The sequence below is a fragment of the Pipistrellus kuhlii genome, unplaced genomic scaffold, assembly GCF_014108245.1.
Source record: "Pipistrellus kuhlii isolate mPipKuh1 unplaced genomic scaffold, mPipKuh1.p scaffold_m20_p_59, whole genome shotgun sequence".
NCBI classification, from domain to species: Eukaryota; Metazoa; Chordata; class Mammalia; order Chiroptera; family Vespertilionidae; genus Pipistrellus; species Pipistrellus kuhlii.
In genome coordinates, this window is record NW_023425561.1 from 13,322 (window position 1) to 34,287 (window position 20,966).

At 51.7% G+C, this 20,966-nt stretch overlaps 1 protein-coding gene across 1 annotated transcript; it reads left to right on the forward strand.

Moving 5' to 3' along the window:
* The first annotated feature begins 2,456 nt into the window (after positions 1 to 2,456).
* Positions 2,457 to 14,322, forward strand: LOC118707256 (pepsin F-like). The gene is made up of 9 exons (XM_036417303.2): positions 2,457 to 2,561; positions 3,620 to 3,770; positions 4,483 to 4,600; positions 4,696 to 4,814; positions 6,462 to 6,661; positions 11,188 to 11,304; positions 12,629 to 12,773; positions 12,862 to 12,960; positions 13,922 to 14,322. The coding sequence occupies exons 1-9, from the start codon at positions 2,509 to 2,511 to the stop codon at positions 14,063 to 14,065; spliced, it is 1,146 nt and encodes a 381-aa protein (XP_036273196.1). The 5' UTR covers positions 2,457 to 2,508; the 3' UTR covers positions 14,066 to 14,322.
* The last annotated feature ends 6,644 nt before the right edge of the window (positions 14,323 to 20,966 follow it).

The window sequence follows — 20,966 nt, forward strand, 5'->3', positions numbered from 1 at the left end:
GCGGGGAACAGCAACTGCAAAGGCCCACGGTAACCAAGCCCAGTAAATTGCTACTTGTCCAGTCGTCCTTCCACACCGGACACAGCGGGCATCCGGGACACAGGCACCCTCACGGTGACCTCATCAGACATTGGCCAGTGAGTTACCAGCAATGAGTCACCCGTCCCAGAAGAGCGGCCTCCGTGCTGTGTGCAGCCTGAGGGAGAGCAGGGCTGTCAACAGCAGGAGGTTCTCCTGGGCCCGGGGCGCGGAGAAGCCGGAGGCCCAGCCCCACCGCGCCCGCAGCACAGGGGACAGCTCCCTAATGACTGGCCTCCTGCTCTGGCTCCTGGCGAAAGCCCGGCACCCACAGGACCAGGGTGCTGTGCCCTCTCCCCGTGCATTTCATTTTCACAAGGGAGCTACCAGCTGGTGATGCGTCCATACATTTTTTGGGGGCCCTCTGTATAGGCCTACAATTCTCTGTTACCCCAAACAAAATTAACTCCAATCTCACCTAAGATCTAGTCCCTGCTGAAATCTTCCTGACTCTCTCACAAAATGCCTTAAAACAGCTCATTTATTCAAATCAGGATCTAGAAAATGGACACATGTGTTGTTTCTTAAGATTTATAATAAGTAACAGCTTCCCGCCCACACACCTTTTTATGGCCTTTACTTATTTGACAGGTGAGGGGGTTGGTTGTTTGATTTGAAGAATGTCTCAAGGAATAGTTATAAACGATTGCTTCCTGGTGCCTTTATCTATGTCAGCGATTTTCAACAGGTACCACAAGAACGTGAAAATGTGCAGCCCCCCAAAAAAGCACAGAACCTGACTAACACCGCCATTTCGGGAGCACGGACCCCTTTTCCTAGATTACAAAACAACAAGAGCCAACACAATAGCCGTCGCTGCGAACGGGTCACAATCACACCTACTTTTCTATGTCAGATCAGCACACGTACGTGCCCCTGGTGTGCCGCGGAGTGTGGGGATCAGTGTTCACGCCATGAGAAGAGAGGAGCTGACCACGGCTGAGCTGTGGGTCCCTGAATACGGGCCGAGAGGCCAGGACGTGATGGGACCATTTGTGGACTGCCTCTTGGTAGAGCCACACGTTTCCCACCGCATGGCTTCCAGAGGCACAGCCTCCCCGGCGGCCACCTGACAGGTGTTGGGTATGGGCTGCGAGTCCCGGTCACCCATTCACAACAAACTTCCTTTGGCTGCCAACCTGGGTTTAGCACCCTGCCCCCTGCTTCCCTGTGGGTACAAGACGGGATCTCACAAGGCTGCCGCACCCTATAGCCTCAGATCCCATGGCCCTTGACCTGAATCCAACCCAGGACCCTTCAGTCCCCAACTGTATGCACTATTCACTGAGCCACACTGGCCAGGGCCACATCTCCATGCATTTATATGTAGCTAGCCACATGCACTGGGGGGCGAGAGGTCCAGGGACAGGTCTAGGGGCTGCACAATGCCAGGCTGCCCTGCCCCAGGACTGGGGGCATGCCTTGAGGTCCTCCAAGGTGGGTGACACAGTCTGAGATCCCCTATCAAGCCCTGCTGGGTGGGGGTCATGGCCTAAGGTTCCTCGTCAAGCCCCTCCAGGCGGGAGAGGGGGGGCGGCGCAGTCTTAGGTACCCCAGCCTAGCACCACGAGAGGGGTGCAGCTTCAAGTCCCCCATCAAGTCCTGCTGGGTGGGGTGCATGGTCTGAGGTCCCCTGTCAGGCCCTGCTGGACCGAGGTGTGGTCTGAGGTCCCCCGGTCTGGTGCTTGGGGGGGGGGGGGGGGTCTGAATTCAGCTGTAAAGCCCCACCATGTGGAGGTTGCGGCCTGAGGACCCCAGACCAGGTGCTGGGTGGGGGGAGCAGCCTCAAGTCCCCTGGCCCAACACCAGGACTGGAAGCTTATCTAGAGATCTGTGAAGCTCTGTTGGGGGGAGGCATGGCCTGAGGGCCCTTGTCAGGACCCCCGGGGGGGGGGGGGGGGAAGGCCGGAGGTTATAGCATTAGGTCCCTGCTGATTGCTCCTTAAGAATCCTTATGGGAACGTGGCCTCAGCTGTGGGTGCAGTCATTTTGTGACCCCGTGATGGTCACTTAGCACAGTCCCTCTTCATTGGATAGGATTGGCGGCTTTATCTCCAAGTGAGCAGGGTCCCCCCACTCCTCTGGAGGTCATGTGGTTTGAGATTGTCCCCCAGCCATGCCCCAAGGAAGAGATTCTGATAGAGATCTCTGTATTCTGAACTTTTTCTAAGTCTTCCCCCAGACCCCATACCCCCCAGCACTGACCCACCCCTTCCCAGAACGCTGATGGGAATAGAGATTCTATCAGCAGGTTTACAGTGCTGATGGGAATAAAGATCTTATCGGGAGGCTTGGAGAGTTTTATCGGGGCCATCAGCAGCCCTCCCAGTGGATCATGAGCTCAGGTCAGAGCGTATATATCAGCCTCGCTGGCCCATCCCCGCATGCTCCAAACCGGATCCTTCCGGAGGAAGGAGGGAATAACGCACGATGTGGTGGATCGGGCTCCTCAGCCTGGTGGCCCTCTCCGAGTGCCTGGTCACGTGAGTATGGGGACAGCTCTCTCCCGGCCTCTCTCTCACTGTCCCCTTGTCCTTCCCTCCACTGCCCGGGGGTGGACACGGGAACACCATCAAACCCTGTTCTAAAGTTCACGTCTCCCTGTATTATTTTATTTTTATTTTTAATTCTCCCTAAAAATCAATTTTCCCATTGATTTTTAGGGAGAGAGGAAGGGAAGGGGAGAGACAGAGAGAAACATCGATGTGAGAGAGACACATCTATTGGTTGCCTCCTGCAATCAGCACTGACCAGGGCCCTGGCTGAGGGAGAGCCTGCAACCACGGTATGCACACTTGACCGGAATCCAACCCGGGACCCTTCGGTCCCCACTTGTATGCTCTATACCCTGAGCCCCACTGGCCAGGGCCTCATCTCCATGCATTGATGAGTAGCTAGCTATCTTCACTGGGGGACAGGGGTCTGGGGACAGGTCTGGGGGCTGCACAACATCCAGTTGGTTGATACTTTCTTCCCCATCTCCGGGCTCCCTCGCCCACCTCCAGCCTCCCCTCTGTTTGACCCTGCAGAAGGGTCCAGAGGGTCCCCGGGACCCAGTTTTGCCTTAATGAGCAGGGGGCCACAGCCAGGTCACCAATGCCCTGCCTTTCAGGTTCCTCCTGTAAACGTGGTGATCCCCACCTCGTTCCCTGCAGGGCTTCTTGAAGAGGGAGTCGGTCAGATGACAATGGAGACAGCACTGGCTCAGGGTCAAGGTCCCTCGGTCAGGGGCCTCGGTCCATCCTCTCCCTCAAAGCCCCAGACACCCCGCGGGAGGCCTGTCCTCACCCCACTTCTTTACGATGGGGAAAGGGAGGCTGGGCACGGGCCTGGGGCTTCCCCGGGGCTGCAACAGGCCCTGCGCTCAGGCCTGGGCCATCGTCTGGCCTTTGCCTGCGTTAGTGGGGGGCTGGCCCTCATAAGATGGCCCCTCATAACATCCTCGGGAAAGACGCGGTGTGGCTCCAGCACCACGCATGGCGGCCACACTGAACCGCGGAGTGGGGAGCTGCTATCTTATCTGTTGTCTTTCCCGGGGAAGCATCCCTCTGACGAAGATCGAGTCCACACGGGAGAGCCTGCGGGAGAAGGACCTGCTGAGAGACAATCACCAGCAACACCCCTACAGCCACGCCTACAAGTTCCTGAGCAAAAAGGGCATCACCAAGGAACCCATGAGGAACTACCTGAACGTGAGTGTGCAGGGCCCAGCCCGCAGCCTTCCCTGGTGCTGGCCCGGTGCTGGGGTTCACATAGAGCTGGGAGCCTGGAGGGGAAGGGGCTCCTGCAGGCAGCGAAGCTGGGAAACCTGGGACCCTCCCGGGGGAGAAGACACTCCCCCTTGGCTCTAGGTCTGTGGTGACAAGAGTCCAGCCATGGTCAGGCGGCAGGCACACATCCATCTTGGGCCAAGGACACGTCGCTGGGCCTTCTGAACAAGGCATTGCTTCCTCCAATGGGAACTCCAGTTTGACACCCAGGCAGAGGACGTCCTGAGAATGTCCCCAGCAAAGAGTCCCTGAGCCCCTGCAGTGTGGAGGCTATGACACACCAGCAGGGTGCTATGGCTGCCGAGAACAGAGGGTCTGGCCTGGTCTGCAAGAACATAAAGGCCAAACCAAAGGGTGGCCTCTGATAATGGCAGTTGTGAGACAGAGGCCTGGGTGACCTGGGAGGGCTTCCCAGAGGAGGGAGCAGGCCAGCTGGGCCTTGAAGGCTGGGAGGATTTACAGAGCTGCAGAGGAACGTGGGAAACTTTCAAATGAAGGCACCGCCTGAGCCGCGGCTGTGTAGTGGGCTGGTGGGAAAGCGATTCCAGGAGGCAGAGACGGCCTGATCCGGGCAGGCCTCTCGGGGCTGACTGGGCAGCCTGGCCTGATCTAACCACCCTCTCCTGCCTGGCAGCTGTACTACGTTGGCACCATCAGCATTGGAACGCCCCCTCAGGAGTTCAGGGTCGTCTTTGACACGGGCTCAGCTGACTTATGGGTGCCCTCCATCTACTGCTCCAGTCGTGCCTGTGGTAAGTGCCCACACCCCTCATGGCCCCAGGCCCCACCCCCGCCCATTCCCTGGCCATGCTCTGGCCACTGAAGAACACTTTCTGTCCATCCGCAGGGACACACAGAACCTTTGACCCTCAGGCGTCCTCCACCTTCCAGAACACTACCCAGCCCTTCGACCTGTTGTACGGGTCCGGCAGAGTGATCGGGGTGCTGGGCTACGACGACGTGCGGGTGAGTGGGGGCGGGGCTGCGGCAGGGCGGGGCCTGGACCTCTGCTCACTGCTCAGGGCACCAGGTGCAGGGTCAGCTGGTTGCACCGTCTCCCCCTGAGTCCCCCAGCAGCTGGCCATCTGCCTTGGGGAGACAGTGCTCTGTGGACAAGCCCCCGAGTGGCCAGACCAGCGAGCGGTCATGGCAGGAGGCGGGCATTTGCAGCTCTTGGCCGTGGTGAGCTCGAGGCTGGTTTTGCTGGGAGCAGGGAGAGGTGAGGGCAAACCCGATTTTATTTATTTTTTAAATATATATTTTTGTGAATTCTAGAGAGTAAGGCAGAAGGAGAGATAGAAACATCAAAGATGTGAGAGATTCACTGATCGGCTGCCTGCTGCAAGCCCCCTTGAGGATCGAGCCTACAAGCATGGCATGTGCCCTTGACCAGAATGGAACCATGACCTCATGGTTCATAGGTGGATGCTCAGCCACTGAGCCACGCCAGCCGGGCGGAAAAGCCATGTTTATATTCCCAGCTTGTGCCAGGCGCTGTGCTGGGCATGTCTGTGGTAATAATGACTCTAATCCCACAACAAGCCCACAGGGCAGGCGATCCTGCTCCCTGCATACAGTGGAGGGACCCGAGGGACAGGGGGCGGGACTGCCCAAGGCCCACACCTGGAGCAGCACAGCTGGGGTGCGAGTCAGGGCTCAGCTGCTGTGGGGGATTTTCCGGGAGAGGGCAGAACGCATCTGGGAGTCCGGGGGTGCCGAGCGCTCCAGACACCAGGGCAGGGGATGCAGGGCCAAAGGTGCAGGACGGCCATGAGTCTTACTTTGGGGGCCTTTGAGAATCTAAAAAAACTGGGCTTCCTGCCCAAAGTGCCTGACACACACACACATGCATACTTTCAAACACATATAAGGCACACACACACACACACACACACACCCCTACAAACATGCACATGTGCACAAATACCTGCATACACACATATGCACACACAGAAACACAAGCACGCGCGTGCATGTTTCCCTTTAAGCCTTTTTTTTTTTTTTTCATTGATCGCAGAGAGGAAGGGAGAGGAGAGGAAGAGAGAGAAAATTCATGATAACAGAGAATTATTGATCGGCTGCCTCCCCACGCTCCCTACTGGGATCCAGCCACAACCCGTGACTGGAATCGAACACGGGACCCTTCAGTCCACAGGCTGTAGCTCTATCCACTGAGCAAAGCAGCGAGGACCCCAGGCAGTCTTTTCACAAGAACTCGGCGACCCTGTGTACACCTGGGGTGCAAACCCACAGGGAATCGCAGCGAAAATTACACTCGGTTTCTGCCACCAGATCCCGGGAATGCCAAAAACAAGACCCTCCCCCTCTCTGCTCATTGGGGCCTGCAAGGGGAGGCCGCTTAGCCCACTCCCCATGGCCCCACCGTGCAGGGGGATGGGGGTGTTTTACTGCCTGGAGTGCTGCTAGCAGGAGGGTGGACGAAGGTCAGACTCCTCAGCAATGCACGGTGCGTGCTGCTCCGGCACCTCCAGCACAGCCGCACCTCAGCTGATGCCTGGGGTGCAGGTGCCATCACCTCCCAGCGGCCTTGCCCCTGGCCCAACTCAGCTCTGCTTCCCAAATCTTCACATGAGACCACCCTCTCCCTGACAGGTTGGGGACCTTGTGTGCAAATCCCAGGCATTTGGCCTGAGCGAGACGGAGTCCGGCCTGTCTTTGGAATTCATGGTCTCTGACGGCATCCTGGGCCTGGCCTATCCTGACATCGCCCTCAGAAACACCACCCCGGTCTTCGACAGCATGTGGAACCAAAGCCTCATATCTGAGAACCTCTTCGCCTTCTACCTAAGCAGGTAAGCCTGCCTGGTCAAGCCCCTTTCTCGGATGACTTCAGGCTCCTGAGAAACAGTAGATGACCCAGCCCCATGTTTCCTGAGGACAGTCTAGTCCAGGGGTCAGCAAATAGTGGCCCCTGAGAACAAGTGGCCCGCCACCTGTTCTTATGAATAAAGTTTTATTGGAACACAGCCCTGATCATTCAGTCACATCTTCTCTCTGGCTGCTTCTGCGCTACAATGGCAGCATTCAGCACTTGCAATCTAGCATTTTTACTTTATTTTGCTTTTTGATAATCCTCAGCCAAGGATATTTCCCCATTGATTTTTGGAGAGAGTGGAAGGGAGGAGGAGAGACACACAGAGAGAAAAACATTGATGCAAGAGAGACAGTTCAATTGGTTGCCTCTTACATGCGCCCCTGCCAGGGCCAGGGGTCGAATCCGAGACCTTTCTGTCCAAAGGCCTATGATCTATTCACTGAGCCAAAGCAGCTAGGGCATAATCTAGCACTTTTTTTTAAAATGTCTTTATTGTTCAGATTATTACAATACATATGTTCCTCTCCCCGCCCCCCATAGCTCCCCTCCACTTGATTCCCCACCCACCCCATGCCCTTATCCACCCCCACTGTCTTCATCCATAGATGTAAGATTTTTGTCCAATTTTTTCCCTAACCCTTCATAACCCATTTCTCCTGAGACTTGTCAGTCCGCTCCCTTTCTATGCCCCTGATTCTATTATATTCACCAGTTTATTCTGTTCCTCAGATTCTTTATTCACTTGATTTTTAGATTCACTTGTTGATAGACATGTATTTGATGTTCATAATTTTTATCTTTATCTTTTTCTTCTTCTTCCTCTTCTTAAAGAATACCTTTCAGCATTTCATACAATACTGGTTTGGTGTTAATGAATTCCTTTAGTTTTTTTCTTGTCTGTGAAGCCCTTTATCTTACCATCAATTCTCAATGATAGCTTTGCTGGGTAGAATAATCTTGGTTGTAGTTTCTTGCTGTTCATCACTTTGAATAATCCTGCCACTCCCTTCTGGCCTGCATAGTTTCTGTTAAGAAATTAGCTGACAGTCTTTATGGGTACTCCCTTGTAGGTTACTAACTGTTTTTCTCTTGCTGCTTGTAAGATTCTCTCTCTGTCTTTTTCCCTTGGCATTTTAATTATGATATGTCTCGGTGTGATCCTCCTCCTTGGATTCCTTTTGTTTGGGGTTCTGTGCACTTCCTGGAATTGTAAGTCTTTTTCTTTCACCAGGTAGGGAAAGTTTTCTGTCACTATTTCTTTTAATAAGTTTTCAATATTTTACTCTCTTTCTTCTTCTGGCACCCAATAAGTCAGATGTTGGTATGCTTAAAGTTGTCCCATAGGCTCCTTACACTATCTTCATATTTTTGGACTCTTTTCTTTTTCTTTTTCTGGTTGAGTGTTTTTTTGTTTCCTCATGTTTCAAATCTTTGGTTTGATTCTTGGAATCCTTTGGTTTACTGTTGAATTTCTATATATTATTTATTTCAGAAAGTGTATGCTTAATTTCTGTCTGGTCCTTTTCCATTTTCTTTTTATTTATTTTCTTTTTTTTTATTTTGGCATTCTCATTAAGATCTTTAAAGGTCTCACTAAGTTCCTCAGAGATTTTTAGCAGATTATTGAGTAACCTTATAAATGTGATTTTAAACTCTATGTCCAGTCTTCTGCTTTCCTCCATTTCTTTCATTTGTGATCTGCCTCTTTGTCTCCACATTTTAGCTGCTTCCCTGAGTTGATTGAGTGGCTCTGTGTGTGAGGTGTCCTTTGGGCCCAGTGGCTCTGCCTCCCCAGTTAACCGAGGTGGACACTCTTGGTGTACCCCTTTATGGGCTGCACAATCTTTTTGTAGTTAAGCCCTGATTGTTGTTGTTATCACTGGGTGGAGTTGACCTCCAGGCCAATTGGCTGTGAGGATCAGCTGTGTCTACACTGGGAGAGCTTCTGTGCTCAGTTTGGATGGGGTGGGGTCTCAGGACAAAGCAGGCAGCCTAGGTTTCCCATCGGCCCCTCCCTAAGTGGTTTAGGTCTCAGGGTCCCGAGGCAATGGCTGCACGCACCTCTGAGAGAAAGCTACTCTCGAGTTTGCCTGCTGTCACAAGTCCAGTTTCTCCCTGAATGAGTATGGGTACCCAAAGTTTCACCCAGAACTGGAGTATGTGTATTTGGGAGGCTTTGTTTTCCTCCGGAACAAGAAAGGCAGCCACATGTTCAATTGCCCGATCCCTCTCCACGCATGTCTCCTCACCTGTCTTTCACAGTTCCTCTGGGTCTCCTAGCCCCACAGCAATGGTGCACGCACCTCTGGAACTGCAGTACAGTGCAGTCGGGAGGCCCTGTTTCCCTCCGGAACTATCAAAGCCACGTAACCAGCCATTCAGCCTTTCTTCTCGCATGCACATCTCTGCATCTCCGCACTTCTGTCTTCTGCAGTTCCCCTGGGTCTCAGTGCCCTGCAGCTATGGCTGCATGCAACTCTAAGAGAAAGCTGCTCTCCAGCCCTGCCTGCTGCCAGACAGTCCAGTTTCTCCCCATATGTGTCTGGATTCCCCAAGTCTTGCCTGGGACTGGATTTCAGCACTATGGGGAGCCTTTGATTCGCTCCAGTTTGAGACAGCCAGTCACGTATTCAGCCACCGGGCCCTTCCTCTGATGTGCGCACATCTCTGTGTCTCTGCACTTCTGCACTCTGCTGATCCTGCATCTGTGTCCTTTTTTTTTCTTTTTCTTTTTCTTTTTTTTTCTTCTTCTTCTTACTAGTTGTAGAATTTAGACTCAGCTGGCGTTCCGGTGGTTCTGGATGATGTCTGCTTTGTCTTTTAGTTGTAGTTTTGAAATTGTTGTATGAGGTATCAGTATAGGTATTCACCTATGCCGTCGTCTTGGTTTCTCCTAATCTAGCATTTTTTAAAGTTTGCCGACCCCTGTTTTCTAGTCCCTCCTTGGATGAACAGGGAAACTGAGGAACTGAGGCTCAGAGAGGATCTTTGCACAGAATTGCCCAGCCACACACTGGTAGTGGTGGGATTCTAACTCAGCTGCGGCTGTCACCTCTGGCAGGTGGTCAGACCCTCAGTAAGTCTCCAGTCACAGCCTCCCTGGTGGGTTGAGGGTCTGGAGCAGGTGGAGGGAGCAGCACAAACCTGAGGGGACCCAGTGGGCAGATCATGTGTATGATGTAAAATGTGGGTGAGGCTGTGGGCTCGGTGGGGGCCTGAGCCCCAGACTATGCAGCATGTGCTGAGCCACTGGGGTGTCTGTACTGAAACAAGGAGGTGAGCCATTTAACAAATCTCCATGGAGCACCTAGTATGCGCTGGGTACTTCTCTATGCACAAGACACAGACAAGTGAGAAGGAGAAAAGGCAGACAAGAAGCTATTAAAGAAATAAAGAAAAAAGATAACACATGCCAGGTGGTGGCTGCTTCTGGGAAAGCGGTAAAACATGGTGACTGCACCACAGAGATGAGAGCGTGGTTTCAGACGGGCAGTGCGAGGACCTCTCTGAATGAGGCCAGGCCATGGGGGAGTAGAGGCCCAGGCCCAACAGAGGACCAGCAGGGCATTGTGGCTGTGGGGCGGGCAGGATGGGAGGAAGATGCAGGCCGCGGTACGAGCCAGCATGGAGTCTGAGGGGCAGGCAGGGGCAGGGCCGCCCAGGCTTTGTTTTAGGTGGGAATGGAGGCCCCTGGCAGGGGCCTAGGCAAGTAGAACACATGATCCCACCTATGTTTCTGAAAGCTCCCCCCAGGCACTGGCTGGACAATGAAGGACCAGAGAGGAGGCAGGGAGGCCAGGGACGAGGCTACTCAGCCTCTTTGGAGAGAGAGAGCAGGAGCTCAGACCAGGGAGGCAGGGAAAGGGGGAGCCGTGGAGGAGTCAGGACACAGGGGGAAGGGAAAGGCCACGGGATGTGCTGATCGATTTGACGCAGCCGGAGGGGAGGCGGGCAGGGGTGTTTCCTTCCCCTCAGCCACGGTTCCCCTGAGCTCCGGACAGGTGACTGCATTGCAGGAAGGGGTGCCAAGTGAAAATGTGGGGCTTCGTTGAAAAACTATGAGGGATCTCACGACAGGGCAGTGGGCCATGTGTGGGCGCCATGTGTGGAGTGTTGCAGGCCCGTGAGCCAGCCTGGTGAAGCCTGAGGGCCCACCCGGGCCCCTCCGCACAGCAGCCTCCCAGGCACCTCTACCTCTGGGACTGCAGGGAGGACCTGGCTGGCTTCAGAGAGGTGGGTGGCCAAAGCCCAACCAGAATCTCAAGTTCAAACCTTGGCTTTGCTCCTCAATAGCCAGGGGACTGACCTTGGGATGTGTTCAGCCCTCCTGCCCAGTTCCCATTAGAACAGTGGGGGTCCCAGCAGTGCCTGCTCCGCGGGGTCCTCTGCTGTGTGGCTGGGTGGCCACTAGTCAGTGCACCCCTCGGTCACTGAGCCAGAGAAATGCCACCTACTGTCCTCCCCTCACAAGAGCACCATCCCATACCTCCCCCACAACCCCAGCAACGAGAAGAATGGCAGTGTGGTGATGTTTGGCGGCGTGGACCCCTCCTACTACCGGGGCGAGCTCCAGTGGGTTCCGGTGAGCAAGCAGAGCTACTGGCAGGTCACTGTGGACAGGTAAGCCTCCCCCACCCACGCCCCCAGCTGAGGGCCACGCCAGTGACAGCCACACCTACATACGCTCACGCACATGCAGACACACAGACTCAGCCTGACACAGAGACACACACAGGCATGTACACCAACATGGGTTCATAACCACCCTGACCAGGGTCCTGATCAGAGAAATGGGATCGGCCTGAGTCACAGAGCACCAGGAGGAGGGACAGGCTTGGGGTCCAGCCTCAGGTCAGCGGCTGGGGTGGCGTGGGAGGGCTGCACCCTCCAGACCGGGGAAAGCGCAGTGAGAAGGGGTCAAGGAGGATTCCATCGTCTGAACAGGGACATCCCTGGTCACCAGACCTGAGGGGTTTCCAGCACACAGGGCCCCAGCGTGCAAACAGGGGAGCCGGGCAAGTGGGAGACTGCTAACCTACAGGAACCATCTCCCCCTGCTCTGCCCCTCACTACCCCGAGCTGGAGATACCTGGGCGCCATCCTAGGGTCTGAAAGCAATCACACAGAGGAACCCCCACCCAACTGTCCTGGGTGCCAAGGGGCAGGGGATGTGACCCTTTGTCTGGCTGAGAACTGGGGGCGATCACTGAGGGGGAGCGTGAAGACTGTCAGACAGAAGCTTAAACTGTGCTTTGGGGCCCACATCCCGCACCCTGGGCCGGTTCAGGCATCGCCTGGCCAGGGGTCTGGGGAGAGGGGGCGAGGCAGGGGGGAAACAACACTCCCTCCCACCTCTCTGAGCACCTGCCTCCCGGGAACCTCCGGCTTTGCCGTGAGGCCTTCTTAACTGGTCGGACAGCAGGTCGTGTCTCCAGTTGACCTCATTCCTTCATGCCCCCCATCATTCCCTTGGCAAACACTGTCAACAAAGTGCTGTGCGCTGGAGGGGCAGAGGGCACAGCTTGCTCACCCGAAAGGGAGGGCAGACACGTGTGAGTGACTAAAGCGCAGCAACTGGGGTTCCCACTACGATGCATGCTGAAAACCTGGAAGGCTCTGCCTATCTCTGAGAGAGGAGAGGGGCCTGATCTAATCGGGGAGACACTTCCCTGAAAAAGTGGTGATTGATCTGCCCCCTGGAGGACAGGAGAGATCAGCCAGACAAAGAGGCAAGGGAGGGACTAGAAAGAGTGACAGCATGTGCAAAGGCCCTGGGGCACAAAGAGCACAATGCCTTCCAGACCTGAGAGGAAGCCCAGGAAGACCAGTGTGGCCGAACACAGGGACACAGAGGCTGGTGGGAGCTGCAGGCTATTCTCAGGCGGCAGGGAGGGGCCGTGATGGGAGAGGCCATGAGTGACCCTGGCGCCTGCTCTGTCCTCAGCATCTCCATGGATGGCAAGGTCGTGGCCTGTCCCCGTGGCTGCCAGGCCATTATGGATACTGGGACCTCACTGGTGACTGGCCCAACCAAAGCCACCCGCAACATTCTGAGGAGCATGAACGCCCTGACCACCAGCACAGGCAAGGTGAAGGGTCATACCCAGGGTCACTCCGGGCTCCCCACACAGAGAAGCACCCACTGGGCCAACCTCCCTCTCCCTCTCTCTCTGACAGTACGTCATCAGCTGCGAGGCCATCCCAAGCCTGCCTGACATCGTCTTCACCATCAATGGCGTCGCATACCCAGTGCCAGCCAGCGCCTACACCATGAGGGTGAGGGGCCCCTTCTGGGGACAGCTCTCAGTTCTGGGGCTGGAGGGACCCTTGGGGCCATGGCTCAGAGAGGTCCCCTGGAGGCCGGGCTGTGCCATTGCAGATGCTGCCCAGCAGCCCTGGCTGGGAGGGCAACTCCCACAGCACAGCCTCTTGATAGAAGGGGGTCTGGGCACCCCTCACACTGGGAGAACTCTGAGCAGCATCCTGTGCTGGCTCAGGGCCAGGCTCCAGGAGAGGGTGCGCTAATGGCCTGGCCCTCACAGAGCGTCAGTTCAACCCGGGCATCGGACCGATGGACAGGGAACGTAGGCAGGAATCGGAAACAGCCAAAGAGTAGGGACAGGGGGGCTGACTGGGGACATTCCCTGTGTCCCCCCATAATCAGGAACTGTATTCCCTCCCATCTTCAAGTGTCCTGAGTTGGGTGATAGATCATATGGTCACCCTAGTCCTAGGGTGCAAATGCCCCCTGTAGGCCCCAATACCTTTTCTGAGAAATGGGGACTAAGCCCCCTTTGTGGGGAGGTGAGAGACAGACCAGGCATTGGCTGGCACTTAGTCGAGGCTCAAGTAGTGCCGGTTCCCCAAGGTGTGCCGAGGAGGTTGGGCAGCCCTCAGAGAGAAACTGAAAATGTCTCAGCCCGAACCTTGGAGGTACCCCAGGAGCCAGGCCAGGGGCACCCTGTAAGCCCGTGTGCTGAGGCTGAAGACACAGGGAGCCCCAGAGAAGCCTCCCCACCCAGCCAGCACTGCCAAGGAGGGGGCAGGGGCACGGGAAGGCTGCCCAGGTGCTGGGCTTGGTCTTAAAGGATGAGCGGGTGAATAGGGAGCAGGTGGGGATTCTCTCAGAGCAAACAGCTGAGCGGAGGGCCCAGGGGAAGGTGAGATAAAGCTGCCACCCAGGCCTGAGGGGTGACAGTGGCAAGGACGGCTAAAGGCTGTGCTTCCTCCCCTGCAGGAGCAGAAGGGCATCTGCTACCCCAACTTGAACAGCTCAAAAAGAATCAAGCACTGGGTCCTGGGGGACGTCTTCCTGCGGCTCTATTTCACCGTCTACGATCGGGGCAACAACAGGATCGGCTTGGCTCCTGCGAGGGCATAGACATGGGCACTGCTCCTGGAGGCCGCCAGCCCGCCCCAAGGATTCACACACTCCCTGCGTCCCCACTACAGCTGCGTCTGGGGCTCTGCCAAGCCCTCTTCTCAGTGGAAAAGAAAGAACCTCATTTGTGCCCAGCGGTGTGGCTCAGTGATTGAACCTTATCCCATGCACTCAGACATCACTGGGTCCATTCCTGGTCATACTGCATGACCCCGGGGTTGTGGGTTCAATCCCCAGGAGGACAATGCAATAGGCAGTCCATCAATGTTTCTCTCTCATTGATGTTTCTCTCTCTCTCCCTCTAAAAAGTTATGAAAATATTGATGTTTAAAAAAACATTGATTTTTAATAAACGGTCTCATTTCCAATGGCGCTCATACGAATGGTGCCTCTGCGTGGGTCTGGGAAGTGCGGCACAGGCAGGCAGGGCTCTGGAATCTCCTCTGGACCAACAGGGAGGGGACCCGACTCCAACCGGCTTAATCAGAAAGGACCTGAACCAGGATGCCTGGGGCCCGGATGCAGAACCAGAGCAGGTCCGCACAGCGTGGTGGCTGCACCAAGAAATCAAAACCCACTGGCCCACTCTCTCTCCTCCCTCTGGCATCTGCCCTTCTGTCATCTTTTATTCTTCTTTTATTTTTTGGGGGGAGGGGTCCTGATTAACTCATAATTTCTTTTTATTTTTTATTATTTATTTTTTTTACATGTGTCCTTATCTCCTCATTACCCCCCACCCTCCACTCATGTCCAACCCCCTATTGTCTATGTCCATTGATTAGTCTTATATGCATGCACACAAGTCTCTTGGTTGATCTCTCCCCCTTACTCCATCAACTCCCCTCCTTCCCTGAGGTTTGAGGTTCTGATCAACGTTTCTTGTCTCTGGATCTGTTCTTGTTCATCGGTCTATGCCGTTCATTATATTGCACAAATGAGAGAGATCATGTGATATTTATCTTTCTCTGACTGGCTTATTTCACTTAGCATAATGCTCTCCAGTTCCATCCATGTTGTTGCAAATGATAGGAACCCCTCCTTTTTTACCACAGCATAATATTCCATTGTGTACCACAGTTTTTATTTTTTTATTTTTCTTTTTTATTTTATATTTTATTGATTTTTTTACAGAGAGGAAGGGAGAGGAATAGAGAGCCAGAAACTTCGATAAGAGAGAAACATCAACCAGCTGCCTCCTGCACACCCCCAACCAGGGATGTGCCCGCAACATGCCCTTCACCGGAATCGAACCTGAGACCTTTCGGTCTGCAGACCGACGCTCTATCCACTGAGCCAAACCAGTTTTGGCATGTACCACAGTTTTATAATCCACTCATCTGCTGATGGCATTTAGGCTGTTTCCAAATATTAGCTATGGTGAATTGTGCTGCTATGAACATAGGGATGCATATATTCTTTCTGATTCATGTTTCTAGTTTCTTGGGATATATTCCTAGAAGTGGGATTACTGGGTCAAATGATTAAAAAAACATTTTTAGTTTTTTGAGAAATTTCCATACTGTTCACAACAGCTACACCAGTCTGCATTCCCACCAGCAGTGCAAAAGAGTTCCTTTTTCTCTGCATCCTCGCCAACACTTGTCATTTGTTGATTTGTTGATGGTAGCCATTCTGACAGGTGTAAGATGGTACCGTATTGTTGTTTTGATTTGCATCTCTCTGATGATTAGTGACTTTGAGCAGCTGTACATATGTCTCTTGGCCTTCCTTCTCTCTTCTTTAGAAAAGTGTCAATTTAGATCAGTTGCCCATTTTTTTATTGGGTTGTTTATCTTCTTTTTGTTAAGTTGTTTGAGTTCTCAGTAAATGTTGGAGATTAAACCCTTCTCATTGATATCATTGACAAATATGTTCTCCCATGCAGTGGGCTTTCTTGTTTTATTGATCGTTTCCTTCTCTGTACAAAAGCTTTTTATTTTGTTGTAGTCCTATTTGTTTATTTTCTCTTTAGTTTCCATTGCCCTGGGAGCAGTATCAGTGAATAAGTTCCTTCAGCATATGTCTGAGATTTTGCTGCCTGTGGATTCTTCTAGTATTTTTATGGTTTCTTGTCTTATGTTTAAATCCTTTGTCCATTTTGAACTTATTTTTATGTATGGTGAAAGTTGGTGATCTAGTTTCATTTTTTTGCATGTATCTGTTCAATTTTCCAACACCATTTGTTGAAGAGACTGTCTTGACTCCATTGTATGTTCATGCCTCCTTTGTCAAATATTAATTGGGCATAGAGGTTTGGGTCGATTTCTGGGTTCTCTATTTCATTGATCTATATGTCTGTTCTTGTCCCAGTACCAGACTGTTTTAAGAATAGTGGCTTTGTAATACAGCTTGATATCTGGTATTGAGATTCCCCCCTACTTTGTTCTTCTTTCTCAGGACTGCTGCAGCTATTCGGAGTCTTTTTATTCCAGATGAATTTTTTGAAGGTTCGTTCTAGGTCTGTAAAATATGCAATTGGTATTTTAATGGGAAGTACATTCAATTTATAGATTACTTTGGGTAGTATGGACATTTTGATGATGTTGACTCTACAAATCCATGAACATGGTATGTTCTTCCATCTGTTTATTTCTTCCTCTATCTCTTTTTTCAGTGTCCTGTACTTTTCCACCTATAGGTCTTATACCTCCTTAGTTAAGTTTATTCCTAGGTATCTTAATTTTTTTTAGTGTGATGGTAAATGGGATTACTTTTTTAGTCTCTCTTTCTGAAAGTTCATTATTGGTGTATAGAAATGCTATAAATTTCTTGGTATTAATTTTGTATCCTGCTACCTTGCCAAATTCATTTATTAAGTCTAATAATTTTATGGAGTCTTTAGAATTTTCTATGTACAATATCATGTCATCTGCAAATAAGAACAGTTTTACTTCTTCTTTTCCAATTTAGGTGCCTTTTATTTCTTCTTCTTGTCTGATCATACTGGCTAGTACTTCCAGCACTATGTTGAACAGGACTGGTGAGAGTGGGCATTCCTGTCTTGTTCCTGTTCTTAGAGGAAATTGTTTTAGTTTTTTCCCATTGAGTATGATATTGACTATAGGTTGTCATATATGGCTTTTATTATGTTGAGGTATGAGCCTCTATTTCCATCTTGCTGAGAATTTTTATCAAGAAAGGGTGTTGGGCTGAAACCGGTTTGGCTCAGTGGATAGAGCGTCGGCCTGCAGACTGAAAGGTCCCAGGTTCGATTCCTGTCAAGGGTATGTATATTGGTTGCGGGCACATCCCAGTACTTGGTGTGCAAGAGGCAGCTGATTGGTGATTCTCTCTCATCGATGTTTCTAACTCTCTATCCCTCTCTCTTCCTCTCTGTAAAAAGTCAATAAAATATATATATATATTTTTTTTAAAGAAAGGGTGTTGGATTTTGTCAAATGCTTTTTCTGCATCAATTGATATGACTATATGATTTTTATCTCTCAATTTGTTTATGTGATATATCACGTTTATTGATTTGCGAATATTGTACCATCCTTGCCTCCCTGGGATAAATCCTACTTGGTCATGGTGTATGATCTTTCTGATGTACTGCTGGATTCGATTTGCTAGAATTTTGTTGAGAATTTTGGCATCTATGTTCATGAGGGATATTGGCCTGTAATCTCTTTCATTGTGTTATCTTTATCTGGTTTTGGTATTAGGGTGATGCTGGCTTCATAGAAGGAGCTTGGAAGTGTTCCTTCCTCTTGAATTTTTTTGGAATAGTCTGAGGAGGATAGGTTTTAGTTCTTCCTTGAATGTTTGGTAAAACTCGCCTGTGAAGACATCTGGCACGGGCTTTTGTTTGCTGGAAGCTTTTTGATAACTGCTTCAATTTCTTCCATAGTTATCAGTCTATTGAGATTTTTAGAAACTTCCTGAATAAGTTTTAGAAGGTTGTATTTTTCTAGGAATGTGTCCATTTCCTCCAGGTCACTTATGTGACCTAAGGTGCAAATGCCCCCTGCAGGCCCCAATTCCAGTCTGTGAAATGGGGACCAGGCCCCTTTGTGGGTGGTGAGAAGCTGACATGAACAAAGGTGTGCAGTGACCGGGCAGTGCCTGGCACATAGTCGAGGCTCAAGAAGTGCCGGTTCCCCAAGGTGTGCCGAGGAGGTTGGGCAGCCCTCAGAGAGCAACTGAAAATCTCTCAGGCCGAACCCTGGAGGCACCCCGGAGCCGGGCCAGGGGCACCCTGTAAGCCCGTGTGCTGAGGCTGAAGACACAGGGAGCCCGGGGAAGCCTCCCCACCCAGGCGGCACTGCCAAGGAGGGGGCTGGGGTCTGGAAAGGCTGCCCAGGCACTGGGCTTGGTCTTAAAGGATGAGAGGGGTGAAGGGGAGCAGGCGGGGAATCTCTCATAGCAAAGAGCCAAGTGGAGGGCCCAGGGGAAGGTGAGATAAAGCTGCCGCCCAGGCCTGAAGGGTGGCTGCGATGGTGACTGAGGGCTATGCTTCTTCCCCTGTAGGACCAGACGGACATCAGCTACCCCAACTTGGACCCCGACACCCCGGACAATTCCAGCCTCTGGGTCCTGGGGGACATCTTCCTGAGGCTCTATTTCACCGTTTTTGATTGGTCCAACAACAGGCTCCTGTGATGGCATATACATGGGCGCCGCTCCTGGAGGCTGCTGGCCTGCCCCAAGGACTCACACACTCCCTGTGTTCCCGCCCAGGGGACCCACTCCATCTGTGTCTGGGGCTTTGCCAAGCCCTTGTCTTAGTAGAAAAGGACTGCCTTTATGTCCAGTGGTGTCGCTCAGTTGATTGAGCCTCGTACCACGCACTCAGAGGTCACCAGTTCCATTCCTGGGCAGGATACATGTCCATGAGGTTGTGGGCTCAATCCCCAGGTTGGGCTATGCAATAGGCAGTTCATCAATGTTTCTCTCTCATCTATGGCCTATTCTTGCATGAATCTTCGTGCAATGGGCCTCTAGTTAATCAGTAAGAGAATCTTATCTTCCATTTGGGGGCAAGGGCAGGGTTGGAAATGAAGGTTGGCTATTAATGTGTATGGCATTGCTCTTTGGAGTCTCAAAAATGTTCTAAAATTAAATCATGGGATGGCCGTACAGCTCCATGAATACCCTAAATCATATAAAACTACATGCCTGAAATGGTGGCTTTTATGAGGTGGGAAACAAATCTCAATCAGACTGTACCAGTACTACACCCAAAGCACGACAGGAAAAACCAGTCCCACCTTCTGGGTCTGTGGTGAAGATTCCATGTGATAACCTACAGAAAACCTTTGGGGCAGTGTCAGTCCCACAGCAGCATGAACTACTGCTAACACCACACTTATGGCACAAAAAGACCAACGGATATGTGACAACAGTCATATCCGGGAGGAAGCACATGAGTGATTGCTCCTCTCATCTTATGCTCTCATTAGGATGTTTTCAGTGATAGCTTTTAAGAGCAGGAAAATGATAAGCATTATTCTCTAAAGGACAGAGGTATCTGCCCAACCCGAATGGCTCAGGGGTTGAGCATCGACCTAGGAACCAGGAGGTCATGGTTGATTTCCCGTCAGGGCACATGCCTGGGTTGTGGACTTGGCACCAGTGAGGGGCGCATACGAGGCAGCAGATCAATGATTCTCTCTCATCATTGCTGTTTCTACGCTTCTTCCTTCCTCTCTAAAATCAATAAAAAATATATTTAAAAGATAGATGTTTCCATCTGAGAGAGGATCATATCTTTGCTGGGTTTACCTGCTGGGGCAAATTGAGTCCAAGGGATGGCGAAATGCTGAAACCTGGTGGCCAAGGTGGGCATTAAATGCACATGCTGCGTCGTCTTACCCTGGGGGACCTGCCCATTGGTTTCATGTACTTGAATGTCTATTTGGCAACATGAAATCATAATCACATGGCCTCTCCCACCTTTACAGCTGCTAATGGCACTTTGAAAAGTAGATATATTTACATATCTAAATAGAGATGGGTATATTGAGTGATAAATTATTATACTACCTATAAATATTTCCCCACACAATCTATTTATACTAGTAACAGTTGGAGACTACCCTAAGTTTCTAACATCAGAGAATTTATCACCAGGAAGGAATCTATTCCTGACTCTTAAAGTGATATATGTGACCCTAGCTGGTTTGCCTCAGTGTATAGAATGTCAGCCTGCAAACTGAAGGGTCCCAGGTTCAATTCAAGTCAAGGACACCTGCCCAAGTTATGGAATTGACATCCAGTAGGGGGCTTGCATCAGGCAGCCAATCAATGATTCTATCTCATCATTGATGTTTCTATCTCTCTCTCCCTTTCCCTTCTTCCCTGAAATAAAAATATCTACACTAATAAAAGAGAAACATGAAAATTAACCTTCACTCTGCTACCCCCACCAGCCAATCAGGAGGGAATATGCAAATTAGAAGGAGAAATATGGTGACTGCCCAGCTGCTTCAAGCGTGGAGTGGCCGGGCAGGGCAAGATGCTTGCTATGAGAGGGAGGGCAGGGGGCAAAGGGATCTACAGGAACAACACTCTGGCCGCAGTGAAGGCGAAGACAGCAGACTCTGGCCAGAGTCTGCAGCAAAGGCCACAGACTTCAGCCAGAGCAAAGGCCTGGGTCCCAGTTGTGGGAGGAAAACCGGTGCTGGAAGCCAAGGGAAGGAAGGCCTATTGCATGAATCTCTTCATGCAGCTGGCCTCGTGTTCGTGTGTGTGTGTGTGTGTGCGTGTGTGTGTGTGTGTGTATTTTAAGAATATATTTATTTACAGAGAGAAAGAGAGAGGGATAGAGAGTTAGAAACATTGATCAGCTGTCTCTTGCACCCCCCCCCACTGGGGATGTGCCTGCAACCAAGGTACATACCCTTGACTGGAATCGAACCCGGGACCTTTCAGTCCACAGGCCAATGCTCTATCACTGAGC